The sequence below is a fragment of the Bacillus rossius genome (genome assembly GCF_032445375.1).
Source record: "Bacillus rossius redtenbacheri isolate Brsri chromosome 9 unlocalized genomic scaffold, Brsri_v3 Brsri_v3_scf9_1, whole genome shotgun sequence".
Lineage (NCBI taxonomy): Eukaryota > Metazoa > Arthropoda > Insecta > Phasmatodea > Bacillidae > Bacillus > Bacillus rossius.
In genome coordinates, this window is record NW_026962012.1 from 11,272,893 (window position 1) to 11,292,796 (window position 19,904).

Consider the following 19,904-nt stretch of genomic DNA (forward strand, 5'->3'; position numbering starts at 1 on the left):
GGTTAAAAAAATATTTTTTTTTTTTACTTTTCTATCTTGGTAAACCAAATTGCAAGCAAGCATAAGTTCTAATTTAATTGTTTGTTAGTACTAAAAAATATAGTTAGTATCATTTGAAAGATCGTTTTGCTTTATCCAAGAGCAAACAAACGTGGTTTTATTTGCCCATCTAGCTACAGCCACGACTAGTTCACGGATTCATTGGATGGCAAAGTAGACTTAAAGTCAAGTTGAAATAAGTCTCGTCTGGAGCGAAATAAGGACGCGAAATCATCTATAATCAAAGTAGTTCCATCGTCTGTCGTCGACAGCAGTAAATAACACCGAAAACTAGAAAATCAGAGTACTGTTTGAATCAACACGTGATCCAAGAGTTAAAACGTGTTAAAGTGGAGAAAAGCTTTGTAAACTAATAAGGAAATTGCGTGGGTCAACGCACGTATCACGAGACACGCTGGCACACATCGCAAGTAGCTGATTCTTCAAGCATAACCTGCCTTTACAGTGTTTCTAATTTTTTTTAAGTGAAAAAAAAATCATATTTAGCGACGAGATGATGGTCTCGTGTAGCTTGCAGCCGTGCAATCTATCCGCAGTAAATGCACATAGACGATACGTATGTTATGTCCAGAGGCTCGATTGAACAGAGTTCATCGGCGCGAAATTAACAACGCCTTTCAAATGATTTCTTAAATAATGATCACTCTTCCTTTAAATCAGTTAAATGCTCTCAAAAGCAAAATGTCTTTAAAAAAATTTGATAAAAAACTTGCAACCAACATGTTTCTAATAACGATGTTGTATTACTTCCTAAATGAATAAAATCGGTTTCGACATCGAATTTTTTGCGTTTATTTTAATATATTTTTATCAAATATTTTTTATAAACAGCCTACTTCTATATTGTAAAAAAAAAGCGCGTGTAATTTGGTCCGTGCGTTAAAATTTATACTTATGGTTGATTTAATACACTAAAATAATTCAAAATTTACAAAAACCAAAATTAATTAAATAATACTCAGTATTTAATAACATTTGTATAAATTTAATTATTCAATTTAGTAAAATATTTGTTATAAATTTTAATAAAATGTGTAATAAATTTTCCGATTATTTTTTCTAACTTATTGACATTAATTACTGAATAAAATATATTGCAATAGTTATAAATACAAAATTAAAACAATTATATATACAGGAATATAACCTCATATTTATATATATAAATGCCATTGAAAATAAACTTGAAAAAAGTTTATAAACATAATTTCTATCACTAATATTCACAATAAATAAATGTTTTTAATTATATTGTCCAGTATTCAATATCAATCACTAAATTTCTGAACGGGACTCACACGTAGTTCCACATTCACTAGAATTCACTATCGGAGCAGCTACACTAACTGTCGAATCATTCGATTTTCGGAGGGAAAGGTTAAAATATATAATAAAACAGATTTGATAGTAACGAAAAATACTTTTAAAAATACTAATATTGGCTTGTAACTGATTTTGACAAGGAAAATTATTAAAATACTGCCCACCTTTTAAAAATTCATTAAAATGTTAATACTTTATATCTTACACACCCGTTAGATGACTATGATGTATTAAGTATTGAAGAAGAGTCGTACTATTTTAAGTTATATTTTTATTACCTATGCAAATTCATTGAAAATATTTCCTAACAAACGTAATTAATTTATTATTACTTTAAGTAAAAATAGAGGGTATAAGCCTACCTAGTAAGAAATACACCACTGATCTAAGATAGGTAATTAATAGTATTACAGCATCACGATAAACAAAAAAATTCATATATATTTGCTTACAGCACAATTTGTATAATCCATTAACCTATCATTTAAAAAGTAAAAATAAAACTTTACACTATTAAGTTTTGAACCACGTTCCTTTAGCTTATTAACTTCGCACCTAAAACACTGCACCACGCATGCTTACGGAATATTATCTGGATTGTAGATATTATAATTTGTTGTAATACCAGTATTAAAAAAGCTTATTTTAAACTTGAAATTACTCTTTACCTTGACTATTTTAGTGTGAAAAATATAATCCTAGGTGGTTTCACTATCATAAATTTTCATTTGGCACACCAATAAATTTTTTATGTCCCCTAATGTTTATTAAAGTGACTATAAGTGTTTATGTTCATACTCCCATGGGTCCGCCATCTTTCTGTAAAAATTTCGTTGCATGGTGCGTGCATCGTAAAAGTTTACTATTATAATTTTTTTTCATAACGCACCTAAAGAAGTATAATTTCAAAAAGAGAAACATTTTTCAGGACACTTTGAGCGAAATCACAAATCATTTCGATTGATATAATTGAATTGCCTGAAGAGTATGCAATCCGCGCTCCGCCACCGATCCATCAATTTAGTGTATGCGAGGCCAGACCTATATGCTTGTGGACTTTAAGAGCTTGAATTTGCTAAGACGTTCTGATATACAAAAGCGTGATGCATGCGAGGGGCGATATCAGTTAAAGAAAAACTAGCTTTAAAATTAGAATTATTAGCAACGACTAACTCGTTTACATGTCTGTAGTATCGTCTACGTGTGTCGAAACAGTCTCTATCTAACATTGTTCTGGCAACACGAGCGCAGCCTCACGAGGCTACAGCGCAATGTCAAGCGCGAGGCACAGCAGCAGCGAGGCAGGGGAGAGGCAGTCCAGGTGGTTGGTGCGACTCGCCTCGAAGTGGTCTCACGCAAGGCAACAAGAGCGCAGCCTCATGAGGTTGCCGGCAATGTCGCTACCTGGCTTTAGATTGTTCGCACGCACAATGCTTCTAGAAATCTTTAATAAAAGCAAGAGTAGAGGCAACTACTTCACGCGCGGCATGCAGTCAGAAGCAGAACCACGTCCCAGTGACTTGTCACGTAGGCCAGGGAGCAGGAATGTACTGCCTGTAGCGAATATAGGTTTATTGCTTTGTTTAGCACTCCTGCGAAGTTCTTTCAAACGAAAATCAGACAGTAGGCTTGCGTGGTCCGAGTTAGTAAATACTCCTTGGCTTCTGCGTTGAAACCACGTCCGTGTGAATAATGGACTGACCTTGCAGATGGTATTGAATCGTCGAGCACTTCACCATTTGCACTGTCGAGGAAATGGTGTCGTTAGTATTCAGACTGAAATTTACTATAAATAAATTTTCCCAACAGAACCTGGTGTTCCTTGAAGTTATTACTGGCGTGGATATGAAATCAAAACCAGTTTCGTAACCCAGCTGCGCGAGTGCGACGATACACTATATTCTTAAAGGATGAGCAATGTTGAACGAGACGACTGGCTTTCAAGAGCTCGCTCCATTTCCTCCCCGCTCCAACCGCCATAATCGTAAGACGGCCTTGTTTGTGGCGCCGCGCCGGGGCCCGCCTGGCCGCAGTCCATCCTGCTCGCCTCTGGTGCGGCGGCAAGAGCTGGAGGCTGCCGGTCCATCACTCCGGGCCTGGCTCTTATCTCGAGGCTTCAGACCCTGGCGCGCCTCTGAGGGTCGCTCTTACACACTGTTAGAACCACTCACTTTTAATATACGAACCACGCTGGCTACAAATCATCCAGGGATCTTCATTCACTAACGGTTATCTACGTAAGTTTACGGGTTTTAAACTTTGCTTTCTTTGAACATGAATTAAAATTAATAATATTATACTAACAAAACATTCGAAGGTTTGTAATGAATTTTTTGTTTGGTAAGTTTCTGAAAATAGGTTAATTTAGGCTGTAATGTATTTTTGAGTTAGAACTTAAATAATAATCGAAGTATGTGTTGACTCTAGAATATTTGAACATTTTAAACATAAACTGTTTTAAATTGTATATATTATAAAATATCATTGTACGCAAAGAAAATGATAAGATTACAGTCTGGTCGCCTTAGATAAGATTGTATTATTAACATAACATCATGTGATATATTCCAATTCATTATTATATTTCTTAAATTTGGAAGTTACGAACATCGTACAAATACTGTATATTTATCGTGATGAACGATTTGAATTTTTTCACAAATTATCATTAAAGTACATTCTGGGGGTATATTACGAAATTAGATTCCTTGCATGGATTAGGTATTACCGACTATTACTCTAGCGCTGTAAAATTCGCTTGTTTAATCCATTCCAAACATGAGTGTCTTAAGGCAAAACATAAACATAGCTTCAGATATTACAAGAGCAAACAAAATATGATTGTTGTCTCAGTTAAGATATTGCTATAGCTCTGTGGATGAAGCAGGACCTCTGGCACATACAAGTTGCTGTGAGGGTAGAACGGCTAAGAAACTCGTAGATTCAATAGATAGGTTGAACTTGGCAACTACCAAATCCACACAAGGGTTTCCAAATTAAAGTAGTTACAAAATATGGCTTTATCATAATTTGAAAAAAAAAAAAAATAAACAGTTTTCTGTTGGTATAGAAGAAATGGGGAGCTGAAATTAGCGATTGGTCTTTTTAATGTACCAAAGTTTTCAATTAATACCGAAAGGTTACTTTGTACGACGACAAAGGGATAACAGTGTACAAATATTCACTTAGGGACAACCAACCTCGGAGAGATGATATGGTATATTTATATCTCTCCTGGTAGGCTAGGCAGTCTTTGGTTGACCTCCACGCTTCATCCCGGGAACGCCTCGTGGGAAGACTGTGTGATGACCTCGATCATCGTAGTTCTAAATCCCGTACTCTTGCACCCTGAACGACATGAACGACTGCATCTGCTGGTCCTCCTCTTCACCAACTGGACTGCGATGCTGACGTCGCCCTCGGAGGTGGACTGGGTTGCTTCTCGTCGTCTTCCTGTATGTCGGTGGCTCTCCTCCGAGATCTTCGATGTCCATTGCTCCTCTGACCTCATGTACTCCGAATGTTTACTTTAAAATTTGACCCTTGTAGTTACTTTTCGTAAAGTTTGGGTATGAGGTGAATTCCTCGGCTGGTGTATGCTACATTTGAAATCGTCGAAACAAATGATCTTGTATAATATTTTCGTCGTGCGATTTAATACTTGTTAACGACAGTTAATTATTATATTATAATCTCTGCAGAAGTCTTATTTTCTTGAAATATTTCTAGTAGATTATCAATCTTGCGTCAAGTCTTCGTTTTACGACAGTTATAAGTACTATAAAAATGACGTTTGTCCTTTCGACACAATCCAGAAACACATATTTTCCATATCGTTTTCAAAATTCAACTGCCTAATGTTCCAAACGAAAACGAATTATCCGTTTGCAGAAAGTTACTGTCTTATGTTTATTTCTTTAAATCATAAAAAATTGATATTCAGGCGAATCGATACGCTGCAATTAAATTAAATTAACCAATCACGATTTGGCTTACAAGAGCACAACATTACATATTTTTTGGTTGAAAATATTTAATACAAGAGATTTTAGATTACTTAAATAATGTGAATACTTGCTGCAGTTTTTTAGATACCGTTCATTCAACTGCTAATCCACCAAACTTTTAAACATTTAAACTTGTAAACTTTTAAACATCAGCTATGCAAATACAGGTGTGATTATTCTCTTTCGGGCCATTTTTTTTCCCAAAGTCTAAGATTTGGTGTCACTGGCAGGCAATTCAACTAAATACGAAAGAAACCTTCCCCTTTTTGATTGTTTAATTAGTCTGTAGTATTGTCTTAGATCCGAAGCAATGGCTTACCTAAAATAAGAAAAAGGGGCTGGTGAAGAAGGCAACCAATTAATAATTTGATATAGTGCAGATGTTAGCCGCAGGGACTACCAGAGAAGTTCGCTAATTAAACCCTTTCCCTTTCTCAATACTCTCTATCTCTCTCTCGTTCTCTCAACTAGCGGCTCCTATTGTCGGGCGAGCAAGGCGAGAAGTGAATGCGCATCGATATTGCATGCGAGGGGAATTAATTACAAAAGTTGTTCGGGGCAGGCTGTTGCTTAGGCTCGCGGCTGTTGCCCTCCACCCCCCCCCATAATCACCCACATCCAGGAGAGCGCTGGTCTTCGACCCAGAGGCCCGAGGGCCGGGCGGATCCCAGCACATGGCATTGAAGACGAAGAACTGGCATGTGCGCAACGAGTTATCATGATGTCATCGCCAAGGGCGCCCATACCCGGGGACAGGGGGGGGGGACCGTGCCCCCCTAGATTTAAGGGAAGGAAAAAAAAATATAGTGTAGTCAGTTGTTTTACTTTAAAGAAAATTATTTAAATTCGGTATTATGTAGAAGTGGTTCAACACGAAGATATTATTGTATATCGTTTTTTACATGTCTACTTCATTTTTTATGTTCGTTCAAGCATTAGTTTCTGCTGCTACTATATAAGGTGCTGTGTACAGGGAGAAAACGCTGTTCAAGCGCAACGCCCGTGGTGAGTCATTCCCCTTCGTAATCCTGCCCAAGCTCACGCGATAACACAACACAACAGATTTAGACCAGTCAGAGTTAGATGACGCGACAGTTGACATGTGCTTGCAGACGGCGAAATGTTTTGCTACTTTTTCGTCATAATAATGTATATGTTCACAAATAACATCTCAAAACAGAGATTTTTCAATAGTCTTTAGGTCTACAGTTTTATGCATCTGGTCTAGATTTAGTTTAGTGTAGTCAGTCAGTATAAATAACTTAAGTGTAAATAAATCAATGAAAAGTGTAAAGATAAAAACAATTGTTATTATGTAGTGTTTCTTAGTTTTCCTCATTCGTTACATCCGCTCAGAATATTCACAATTTTCAAGGTAAGCTTACACCATTAAAGTTACTCAAATAAGAATTATTGTTCAGAAAAGTTTACAACGTAAAATTTATGTTGGAATTTTGAATTTAGAGGAAAACTTTTTTTTCCCTTCAAAAGTGTTTAAAAGGATAAGGATTCCGCTACCTTCAGTAGACTCGGAAGCAATTCACACTGGAATCCCGATTTTGCGTACGCTCACGGTCGCTTGGATTGCATTCGTAAAATCGTTATCTTCATAAAATTTTAAACACCCCACCCCCTGAAGATACATGTTATAATTTATTGAATGGAATATATATAATATTAAATAGTAAAAACAATGACTGCCGTCTGCCCTCTGCCCTTCCCTGCGTTCCCCTTATTTTTTTTTTTTTTTTTTTTTTTTTTAACATTCCATAACTTGCCTCATTGCACGAGTGATATAAAGTGACCTCACAGCGACTAACCACAGTTGCACCACGCATTGCATCATGTTAACTTTTGTGTGGTGACAGATACATCAATACTGACCTGCTAGAAAAATTTCAAAAGCAGAGTGAAAGCAATGACGAATTCAAAACCATTTTCGAGGCAGTAAAAGAAGATTGTAATGAGCTTGACATAGATATAAAAATCCCAATATGGGCTGGAAGGCAGACCCACAGATGTAACGTGAATGTCCAGTGCTCATCACCTGAAGACTATTTATTTCAAAGTTGCAATTTACAATCCGTACATGGATTCTATAATTATGTCACTTACTACAAGATTTGAAAGAGATCAAGGCATACCTTTCAAAGGTGGAATTCTTCACCCACATTGGATGAAAAAGGAGACGAAAGAAGATTTAATGAGAGACATAAAAAGTTTGCAAAAGTTTTATCAAATCGACAACTTGGAAGCAGAAGCCAGATTATGGTATGACGTCTGGACGAATAAGGAATGTTTGGAAAAAACAAAGCTCCATGATATACTTTCAGAAACAATGTTTTACCCAGCAGTAAGGAGACTGCTTATATTCTACCAAACCATACCCCCCACAACTTGCACAATAGAGCGTTCTTTCAGCACACTGCGTAAAGTGAAGACGTGGCTGAGACTTACTACTGGCGAGGACCGTCTGTCCAGCTTGTGCCTTCTGTGTCCACAGGAATATAGTGAAAAACCCTGGTTTCGAGGACAAAGTGCTTGACTTGTTCGGCAAGAAGAAAATAAATTTACGGTTTGCTTTTTCAGATAAATATTAGAGTAAAATCCGTAATCAAACTTATGCATAATAATTTATCTTAAAATTTGCTTTTTATGTCAATACCAGTGAAAAATCGTGTGATGTGTGCATTTTTAATTTGTTTTCTGTATAAAATTATGTAGGTAGAGAAGCATAAGATACTGAAAACTAAATTATTATACTTTATTCCTACTTAACAATTCTGTTAACTTAAATTAGGTTAATCCTCTATGATTGTGTTTAGACACTGATATGAAATTCCTCTTTTTTATATTTGCTTGTTTCATAAAATATTCATATTTTATAAATAACCCATTGAAATTCATGTGTTAAACAATAAATTTATTTATTATAAGAAGATTAACTTGTGTTAATGATTGGCTTGCGATAGCTAGGACATTCAGCTTATGTTTTGTGTTTTGACATCTGAAAGTCGTTTAAATAGCAAAGGAAAAAGTATTACATTCTTTAGAAAGAAGGAGTATTCGTTCTACCACGGTTTTGTAGAGACATCGTTATTACCTACTTCTGATTATCCACGATATATCAATTTTGCAAGATTTTATTATAGTTTCGACTGACATTCAAGTTTTTACTAATAAAGCAATGTGGCAGAAGTAGTATTAATGAATTAGATTATTGTGACATCAAATATGAATCATCGTAGGCGATAAACTGCAACCACGATAGGGTTTATTCACGAACTATTGCTTGCTTTGAAACGAACTATCAAATTTTCACGACGGAAACGAATGAAACAAGTCAACTAAGTTTACAGCCTGCCTGACTGATTACTGACGCTGTTCAACGTGCTGTAATGCCAGTGATCAACATTTTTGACTGAAGATAATCGAGCTGAGGAGAAGAATTTCTGCAAGTTCATATCAAAACCGCTCCAGCCAGAAGGAAGGAAGGCCAACGATTGACCGGCAGTGGTGATATAGAATCAGTTGAGGGCGCCGTGTTTCACACAGAACTTCGAAGTCGACCATTGGTGCGTACCGAACAAGACCTTTCCCACTGCGAGGAAGGATGCAGCGGCAGTGAGCAGCCATAGTTCCCGGACCACGCACAGCTGTGTTGCAGAGCCAGAGGTCATCTGTGTCGTCATACTTTCGCATGTACAGTACTGACGGAGGTTGGTTATCGTCGTATTGAATAGCATTTGAACAATTTTCGGGAGTCCCTTGAACTATCGATTATTAAGTACCTAAATTATTTTCTTTTCATATAATCTGAGATCACACTAATTTTCCAGAAGTTCATCTTCAATTTAATTTTATTGTGAATAATTTATGGCATGAACTAAATTTTAATTTGTTCTAACTATAATGTTGATTTTGTGTCTGATCAGATGGAATTAGATGTTGCTGTTTGATTAATAACTTAACTTCGAAATTTACTTTTGAGAATTTACCTTGTCCCTTAAGTGTAGTTCATATCCAGTGGTCCAATTTGCTGACACCATTGAGCAAAAATAGCCGTAAGCACTGTTTAAAGGCACTTATTGATAACATGATTTAAGCTGAAAATATTGAATTGAGTTTGAAGTTACATGATTTGAAACAATTCCTTTTGATAGTAACTTATATCTTATTTGAATATTGTAAACAGATTTAACATTTGTAATTTGAAGCTTTACTATCACTAAATAAACTTACAGTCCTCGACTACTGAATCCATCAGTGCTAATTCTAAATGATAAGCAATTATGATTCATATCGAAACATACTAATATTAATTTAACTGTGAACGAGGGAATATTTTGTGTGATACAATATCGCCGTGGTAAAGGTAAACATCAGTTGAAAATAAAAAAAAATATTGTTTAAAACAATTGTTGACTATAATTATAAGCATAGTTCAGGCGTTACATTTAAAAACAACTATTTTCTTACTGTGATAACATATTTAAATCGTTTCTCTCCCAAAGTTAAATCTTTTGACCAACACGTTTTAAACTTTATAATTATTTTAATTTAATTTGTACGCGACATTTATTTAGGGGTAAAGAGAGCAATGAGTTGAAGGACTGTATTCTTGATTTTCGTGTACCCGAGACGCTGAAAAAGTATAAGGACTGTATTCCTGCATTTGTTTTGCTAAAAATTCACTGGTTTAAATAAAATAGTTAATATTTAATTAATAAAGTAGCCAATAAAGTTTTTTATGGCGAATGATTACTGTGGTCTAGTATTTTAGTAACAGGACAAAAAATTTTAACAGGCTCAGAACTGGAACTACTTTATGGCTAGTAACAAGCCGCAGTTAGTCTTCCAAAATATTAAAAATACTTCATAACCCTAAGTCTGCCCCCCCCCTACAAATTATCATATGGGCGCCCTTGGTCATCGCTACGGTAAAATGCAAGGAAAAAAAATAGCCAGTCATGGGGACTGTCAACAGAAGTGAAAACTTAAAACTTTGTTTTTAAATGTGTAATATGACATCATTTCTACGTCAAATGTATGTCAGCATGATATTTATCCTTACATCATTTATTAGTCACAACAGATGTCAATGGTATGTAAAAATTACGTAAAAATTCATTACCTAGCTATGACTTACTAGTGTTGTCAGACCTAGGTCATGTATTCACGTGGTAAAATTAACTTCACTTACTGCTATTGCAGTATGTCGGTGATGCGAACTGACAAGATTTTACCCATCCAAAAATGAGTCCAACACGCACATATATACAATGTATTAGTGTATATATATACGTATAAATGTACACAGGCCGCTGCTATTCGCCAGTCTGGCGCAACACGTCACTAGCATGTCGGTGACACGAACCCATAAGTTTTGCCACTAACAAACATCGCTCAACGCTGTTAAAGAAGTTTTCACTTTGTGTGTAGAAGGAAAATGTAAAGAGGAACAGGTGAATTAGCCACTAGACAAATGTCAATTTTAATTACAGATTTACCGGTGTACAGTGGCGTAGCGTGACATCTCGGCGCCTGGGGCGGGAGACCCATTTTGCCGCCCCCATTCTATAGGTGCTTAATTAAAATTAAATTTCACATGCAATGAGGTACCTTTTATTGAAGTTAAAATAGGATGAGCTGTTTTACAAGCGGATTCTACGGGCCTTATGAGCAGCGAAGTCAGAAATAACTTTGTCAAAATCAATATTAGCAGCCAATTCTTGTTCAATCGACAATATAGCCAAGTTTGATAGTCTAGCGGAGCTCATAGTAGATCTGAGGTAATTTTTTATTAGCTTCGACTTCAAAAACTTCTCTCACAACTTGCAACACTAATCGCCAAAGTCAAATATATACGAATCAAGATGACTATATTTGGAACCGAAATTCCGAGATTCAGTTTTTGAATGAACTGGAAGAGCTTTACCACTTATATCTTCCTCTGATTCAGAACAGGCAACAACAACAAACTGCTGAAGACGCTTTGTGATAATACTAATTATCTCAGAACACTGAAACTTTAGTTTAACTATTTTTCAGTGTTTATTTATATGTCTTTCAAGTGTAATTATCTTTAGGGTTTATTTATTTCTCTATGTTTAATGTTGTGCAAAGATATGTGACTAAGAGAAGGTGATTTTGTCAATGGATCGGCGGATCTTTTAAAAAATGGAAAGGAGTGTGGATTGTTAACGATAGAAGTTGGAGAGAATAAAATGAAGAAGGAAGTTTTAGTGGCTGGTATCAGCTATATTCTCAGCTGATAGTTCACTGAATAAGTGAACTGTTGTGCCCCTGAGCCAGGGCGAATGCTTTGGTAATATTTAATTACCGGGGCATCTTTTATCTGCTGAAATATAAGGTACCAAAAGTCTAATGTATTCAGTACTGAAGTTTTGTGTTCGGTGAGCCCCCCCTATTAACTGTTTCGGCATAGTAATTTATTTCTCTGGTTTTCATTATGGCACAACATAATTATTTTGAATTTCGCCTAGTGGTCCCGATTTAAAGATTCTTGTGTACTCCGAAGTAACTGAGTTAGTTAATTTTTTAATTCACTTTAAATACTATTATTTATCACAAATGAACTTTTGATTTTGGTTGTGCCCATCATAACTTTATAGATAAATTATATTTTATGTGATTTCTAATGAGTTATGGGTAAGCAACCTAGTTTCTCAGTGTCGAAATAGGTAACCTTGGGCATAAGCCGCAATGGAAAATTACTTATAGCATAGTAAACATTTATGATTAATATAGTAAACTGGGGATACTTTGAACACTTTTTGACTTTTTTATTAAATATAATTTATATTTACAATGTATTAATTGAAATTTTTTCACCAAAATAGGAGGACCATGAAGCCAAAATGATACCATAGTTTAGTTGGTCAGATAAAAAAAAAATTACTATCAAAATTAAATAAAAATGCAGTGTTCAATGTTTCCCTGCAATTGGGGTAACATTGAACAACCATTACTTTATACTGGCATTCAAACTAATATTGCTAACAATCAACTTTGAACACCTGCTAGGTTTCACAAACTAAGTAAATTAATAAACTATGTTTTTTTATAATGTCATAACATTAAATTTAAAGCACAACACACAAATTTTGTTTGTAAATTTTTAGAAACTACTTATTTTTATATCAGATTATCTTAGTCCAGAAATTTCAACTTTGCAGTTTGAAACCACATAACTGCATCTACTGAAGGGTTTTTAGATACAAATCTAGCTCATTCTCACTGAAAATTAGAAATCCTCGTCTATCAACCCTTGGAGCACTCAATGACCTCACTATGTCTTCCTTGCAAACTGTTCCTTCATCAGCTACATTGGGCCAATAAAACTTCAGTGCCATTTTATGACTGTGCCGAAGAAACTTTACATCACATGTTGATCCAACATTATCTTGAGACACATTTATAATCTTACCAACATAATGTTTTACGGATTTCTTCACTTGAAACTTGACCAAACAAAAAGCCTCTTCTACTAGAACATTGTCTGAGGAACCATTCAAAATTTCCATCCCATATTCATGCTCATCATCTTCATGTTCACTATGATTGTGTTCACTATTTTCTTGTAATGCACACACATCTTCATCGCTGCTTGTACCATTGTCATCTTCCTCTACAATACTCTTCTGGCTTTGTTGCTGTTGAGTAGAACTACTTGCTAATAATAGGTCATATGCAGAGATACTTTTTCCTGGCACAACATTAATTCTTCTTTTCCTCTGTCTTCTCACTGGCTCATCAACTCCTCTCATTTCCTTGAGCATGCTGACGACTGCCTCTGACACAACTGCATTGGGTGCAAGTTCCTTTTCTGTAGACTGGTCACAAATTCCATCAGGTAGTCTTGCCATTACCATGGTAGGATTCAGAGGGTATATTCCACATTTTCTGAACCCTGCAGTCAAATTATTACTAGTATCAGCCACACTAGAGTATAGTTTCTCATACAGTTTGGTAAGTAATCGTGGAAACTGATCTTTACTGAGTGTTTGGGATTTCTTTTTTGATGATGACTTCCAAAAGTCCAGCACATTTCTCCAGTACCGCTTCAATGGGCCATAAAATGCAACATCGAGAGGTTGCAGCAGGTGAGTACCATTTGCTGGTAAACAGGTGAAGGCGATGTCATTTTCTTGTGCCAGCTTCAGAACACGTTCGCTGAAATGGCTGCTCAGGTTGTCACCTATCATGACTTTTTTCCCTGGAATGTTCTTCACATGTGGAACGAACACTGTCTCAAACCAGTCACTGAAAGTAACAATATCGAACCAGCCACTCTTGCTGCGATTATATCGAGTGTTTGGTGGACCACCTTCTGTCCAAGTGGACCATATGTGCTCTGCCTTATAGACAACATATGCAGGCAACATAGAACCACATGCTGAACCACAGAACATAATGGATATTGAGCTTTTGGTACTGCTTCGAACTCTATCTGTATATTTGACCCCTCTCTTAAAAATGCATTTCTTTTGGCCAGGGTCATCAGACAAATTAGTCTCGTCATAGTTGAATATGTTTGTTGGCGAGACTTCAGTACCATCATCATTTAATAGTGTAGCAGTCAGATTGTCAAAGTACTGCTTTACTGTTTCAGCAGATAAGGAAGCCCTACTTATGCTGATGTTTCGACCCATACGTCTGGATATTTTGGCTCTGTGCCTGTTCAGAAATGCTAAGGCCCAATCACTACTCGGAATGTTATTCTTAAAACAGGGTACTGTGCGGCCTCTAATGTTTAAGTATGCACTAGCCATCATTCTCAGGTCTAATGTGTTAAATGGAAATCCCCATTTAGCAACCTTTATCAAGTGGTCAACAAAACTATTTTCTTCATCGGCAGAAAATACTAATGGTCGTCCAATGCTATTTGTGTGTTTATTTCTTAACTTATGGCTTAGGGTTCCCAATGGAATAGAAAATTGCTTACTAGCTTTTCTTAATGTCATTTTCCCTTGCAACACATTCTTCAGAGCTTGATCCAGATTTTGTGTGGTATAATTCTGGTATGCACATGCATCTATCCTACGAAAATGTTTTCTTGGCATTATCTGTCAAACAAAACAAATACAGACTCATATAACACAACACAAATGACATTTTAACAACAAAGTACCATAACTGAATAGTAAATTTACAAAACAGCATAAATAGCGAAGAGGGAATGAATGAAATAATTTATTCGGCTTGGGGGAACTTTGAACAATGTTCAAAGTTACCCCATATTAGGTTAGAAAATTTCAAATTTGTAGTTATTGAACATAACATGCAAATATTCCAAATCAATGCACTGTTCATGAGTAAAATATATTACCAACATCTTTGTAAACTAGAAAAGCAATAAATAAAGTGGTTAACTTATATACTAACCTTTTTAGAGATTAAAGTTGTCCCAGATAATAATTTTAGTGAAAATTAGCAACCATTTTGAATATCCACCAAAGAGATATGAGTAAAACCTCTGTAGGCCAGTTGCACCAAAACGCTTAAATATAGTACAAAAAACATACCAACATAACATTTACCTGTGAATTAGACAGGAAAACTTTCTATAGACGTCAATATCAATTTCTGAAAAAGTGTTCAAAGTTTCCCCCATGTTCAAAGTATCCCCAGTTTACGTAGTAATGTTAGTGTGGCGCCCATATAAACTTAATATAGTAACTATAATTCATATCATATAAGTAAATACAATTATAGAGTGACAACTCAAGGGGTTTCATTTTGCTTCGAAACACATAAGAGGTTACCCTATAATATTAGTATAAAATTACAGACTGGCGCCCAACGTGGGGCCCGATATTTTGTCAAGTAATTTTTGTTGAGTATAATCATGAATACCAGAGGGAGGTGCCATAACTGAGGCAATACCGGATCTAGGGACAGCAGCATGTCCGAGGACAGAGAGACAATTCCTATTCTGGTAACACAAGAGATAGAGGGAAACGAATCTAATCAGCCCACGGAACACTTGGAAACTATCTCCGATTTAGTCCCTACTCCTAGTGGCAATATTGACTTAAATAACTTGCTCCAGGGACTCATGGACAGGTTAGATGCCAACGCTGCTGAAATAAATGCCAGGTTAGATGCCAACGCTGCTGAAATGAATGCCAAATTAGACTCTAACACTACCAGGTTAGATGCCAATGATGCTGAATTGAATGCCAAATTAGACTCTAACACTGCCAAATTAGACTCTAATACTGCCAGGTTAGATGTCAACGCTGCTGAAACCAGTGCCAGGCTAGATTCCTATACTGCACAACTGACTGGCATACAGCAAAGTATCCTCAGCTTCGAGAGTAACCTCAAGTTAGAGATGCAGGAAGTTAGGGAGTCAGTATCAGTTGTAACCAACCGGATAACAACACTAGAGTTTAACACTGATCAGAAATTAGCCCAGCTTCAGAATCAATGCCAAGACACCACACAGAAGATACAGGAGGAGTTAGGCAGTGTGTCAGAACGCTTAGAACAAGTGGCCCAACAGGCTGCACAAAACCTCTGCAGTTTGGACAACACTAGTCAACAGGTGCACGAACAAATGGCACAAATTTCACACAAAACGGACGAACTAGGACACCAACTAGAACAGCGAGTAGGTAATCTGGAAAATCGCATGCTTACCCTCAGGTTGGACAACCTGATGGATAGACCCATCACTACCGCAGTTACGCCCATAGCTATCCCTAGTAACGTGCCAGAGACTGCTTCACCAGTTACTACACCACATGCAGCACATTCTAGCCTTTCTCCTGCACTTGACCAAGTGGCCATTATGCACCACCCGGCCAGACAGTGGTCAGAGGCCATGCCTCGTTTCGCAGGTGGGGAAAATGAAAACCCCATGTGGTTTTTAAAAAAATTTGAGGAGTATTCAGCCATGTTTAAGCTGAATGACGAGGAGAAATTAAAATGCCTGAATACTGCCCTCCGCGAACATGCGTATTACTGGTGGGAAGTAATACAAACTTCGACCCACACATACGCAGATTTCCAAACTCAATTCAAGCAGAAGTTCTGGAGTGTGCGAATACAGGGCCACTTAAGAGCCAGGCTGCATGGGGAAAAATTTGACTATAAAAAACATAAGTCTCTGGAAGCCTATCTCTCGAGCATGTTCGAACGTACCAGATATTTAGACCTACCAATGAATGACGAGGAATTTATTTCCATGTTTCTTGGACAACTACCCTACAAGTACCAGTTACAGCTAACTGGTAGGAATTTTTCGAATATTACCGAGTTTAGAGAACAGTTACTGGCATTCGCCAGGCTAGAGCAGCAGGGGCGGATTAATACCACTGAACCAGAAAAGGCACAAGCTCAGAAATCACCTCCGCTTTACCAACAGTGGCAGCGCGGCGGGGAACAGCCCAAAATACGAGTCAACACCGCCAAATGGAAGTTTCACCACACCGGTAAATGGAACAACCGGCAGAATCGAATACATAACTCGAACTTCTGGAGCGGGAAATGGAGTCATCCCGGTGGTGACGAGTACGAGCCGAGCCACCATGAACAACCCCGTAACAAGAAGTCGCAACACGAAGAACAGCGACTTCCCAGGTACGAGTACCCAGAGCGACCAAGATCACCACATCAAGGGTACCACGACCGATTGCCAAGATCACCGGAGCAGCAGCAACAGCTAGTGTTCCCTCCCAGTGGAGCTGAAACCGTCCAGTCAGCGAACACCACGACGAGTTTCCCCACTCACAACTTCCCCTCGTCCACGTCAAAGTACCAACAAGGATACTTTGAGCGGCAATCGCCAATCCCTCCCAACAGCAGCCAGATGCAGCAGCTACTGCAACAGCAGCCGGCCAGCTCATCATCAAACGCCGCCTTGGCTAGCACAGCCAATGCGACGACGTTAAACTAGCAAGGATTGATGGTGATACGCCCCGATCATTAGTCCAGGGACCAGACATGGGGGTAAATGATTACCAACAGTTAATCCTGTGGAGCGGCAGACCGGCGTACACCCCTCATGAGGCCATATGCCTGGTTCGGTCGGAGGCGATACCCAACCAATATTTACCCATCTGCGACGAGAATCCGGATCAGGATAAACTTCCTAGCAGGGAAGAAATTGAGGATTTAATTAGAGCAAAGCTACACCTAGAAGCCAGGAATAGACAGAAGCGGAAAACCAGGCGCAAGCTACACCGTTTTAAGGTCGGTGACCTTGTGCTGTTAAGGACTGCGCCAACAAGCAACAAGTGGGCGAATGTAACGAAGAAGTTATTCCTACTCTACAGTGGACCCTACGAGATTCTCCAGGTACATCGGGAGAACTGTTACACCTTAAAGGAAGTGTCAACAGGTATCAATGTGGGAAACTACAACATTAATCATTTAAGGGCCTACCACGCACCAGTGGTGCAAAATATATAAGATCAGAGTATACAAAATAGTTAGCTATATGTATACTGTACTGTTATTGTGCCTAGAATTATTAATAAGATTTATGTGTAACTGTGAATTTATACCGGAAGGTTATGGTGTTAGTCAGCTGAGTTATTTTTTTTTAATTTTGTGAACTCAGTTGATTTCGGCTAGGTGAAGCGTAGTCTTCCTAGCATTTATGTGGTTCAGTACGAGAGTAAATGCTTTTGTCCTTAGGCAGAGACCTAGAGGATGTACTGTGAACCTGGTGTACTGTATGTACATGTTTATTGGCAGCACCTAATAGTTCGGTTCACACACACGAATTGAGTAATTTTAATGTACACTGTCAGTACAGGCTGTAGATTGGTGCTAATGTATACCTAGGCAATGTTCTGTTGTAGACACGGACACCCTGACACACTGTGTGTAAACAAACAAGAAGGTACTGTAGAAATTGAAAATAATGGCTTACCTTGTTATGATCCAGGCTACAGCTTTTTACCTACCTATTTCCTAGGCATTCCTCATTTCTAACACTTTTCAATCAGTAGTAAATCATGCTGACTAGGATTGTAATCCCACAGGATTACCCTATCTAAGTGGATATTTACTTCATCCACAACTTCCTAGATATCACACCTGAAGAAAGAATTAGCTATATAGCTGGCTAGAGAGATCACCTTCACTTCTCTTTAGATTAATTTTGACATGAAAGAAAAATGCACATTAATCATTGAATTTCACTTGTTTACATCATACAGATAGCACTCAGGTTGAAATCACTGTAATTCACTGTCTATTTCTTGATGTGAAAAGATTCTTCAGTGATGAGTGTAGAATGTTATTATTTGTTAATTGACAAAATATTATTAAATATCTGTGAGGTAATTAACAACAATGCTAAAAAGCTAGTGATGTGAAAATGTGATTTAATGTTGTTTTATGGGAGACCAAATGAAACAATTATGATTACTAAGTATAATCAGAAATAACTGTAAAATATTAGAATATGTGCATGTCAATATTAATGGCCAGGAATGTGCTATTCCTATATACCAGCAAGTCATTTATGAAGTTCTAGTAATCACTGTAAATATTTATTTAATATGTGCATCTCAATGTTATTGTGTTTGAAGTTTAATTATGTGTTCCTGCACTGAAGTTTAGTTAATGTTTCTAAGAACAAGTTGATTGTAAATATAATATATATATCATAATGAAACAAATGTTTATTGTTATAGGCAGAATTCCAGGAAATGTTATTATTTCTGCCACAAAATTAATGTACTAACATAATAATGTTTAATAATGAAGTTTAACAAACAACTATTTCAATTGATGGTATGATACCAATTGTAATAAAACAAAGCTTTCTTTGGCTGGGTTAAAAATAATTATTTTCAGCCAAAATAACTAAATGGCATTTGTGTAAATAGTTATCGATTGTTGTAGACAAGTAAAAATTATCACATTTATGTACACAGCATTTCATCATGAACATGGAAAAAAATACCCAGTCTCAACAATAGTCCACATCTGATTTCCACTATATTATGTAGTTGTGTTATTATGTTAATGAATTATGCTTATTTTATTTAATATTTTTGGTTAATATGAGTTGTGTCAAATTATGTGTGTTTAATTTAAGATTTTAAATTTTAATAAGTAGGCCTATTTTAAACCAAGGTTGCTTACCCATTATTTAAGGTTAGTTAGGGTAGCAAGTAAAGAAGAATTTTTACGTTCCGGTGTCTGCAGCGAATGGAGAATAAACTGTACGAGGTAGTTCACTTGGACGCTTAAAGTTAAAAAGCGCGGGTGCATTTAGAGGCTAATATATAACAGTTTAATGAGTGTTTATAGTGTACACGAGTGCGCGGACGAACTACGGACCGAGATGAATTCTTCTTGATCCTCGTCTACTGCATGGGGTAGTAGCATCAGCAGTGACAGCGTCCACCACATCTGTCAGGCTGTGGGCATGACGTCCCACCGCAGGCCTGGGGTGGAGCGGCCGAGAGGTATATCCAGGCATGGGTTGTCTGGAATGGCTGCCTCAGTCCTCGCTAGCCTGGATCA

The 19,904-nt window shown here is 37.1% G+C and overlaps 1 protein-coding gene and 1 long non-coding RNA gene across 2 annotated transcripts in view; one reads left to right on the forward strand and one right to left on the reverse strand.

Moving 5' to 3' along the window:
- The window catches only part of LOC134542743 (uncharacterized), a 617,578-nt gene that overhangs the window by 257,440 nt on the left and 340,234 nt on the right, over positions 1-19,904 (forward strand). The gene's annotated exons all lie outside the window — the stretch shown is intronic.
- On the reverse strand, positions 12,611-14,916 carry LOC134542695 (uncharacterized). The gene is made up of 2 exons (XM_063387162.1): positions 14,799-14,916; positions 12,611-14,479 (listed from the first exon to the last, which is right to left on the reverse strand). The coding sequence occupies exon 2, from the start codon at positions 14,474-14,476 to the stop codon at positions 12,611-12,613; it is 1,866 nt and encodes a 621-aa protein (XP_063243232.1). The 5' UTR covers positions 14,477-14,479; positions 14,799-14,916.

Excerpts from the sequence above, each read along its gene's own strand:
- LOC134542695 (XM_063387162.1), bottom strand. The coding sequence starts at position 14,476 with ATGCCAAGAAAACATTTTCGTAGGATAGATGCATGTGCATACCAGAAT.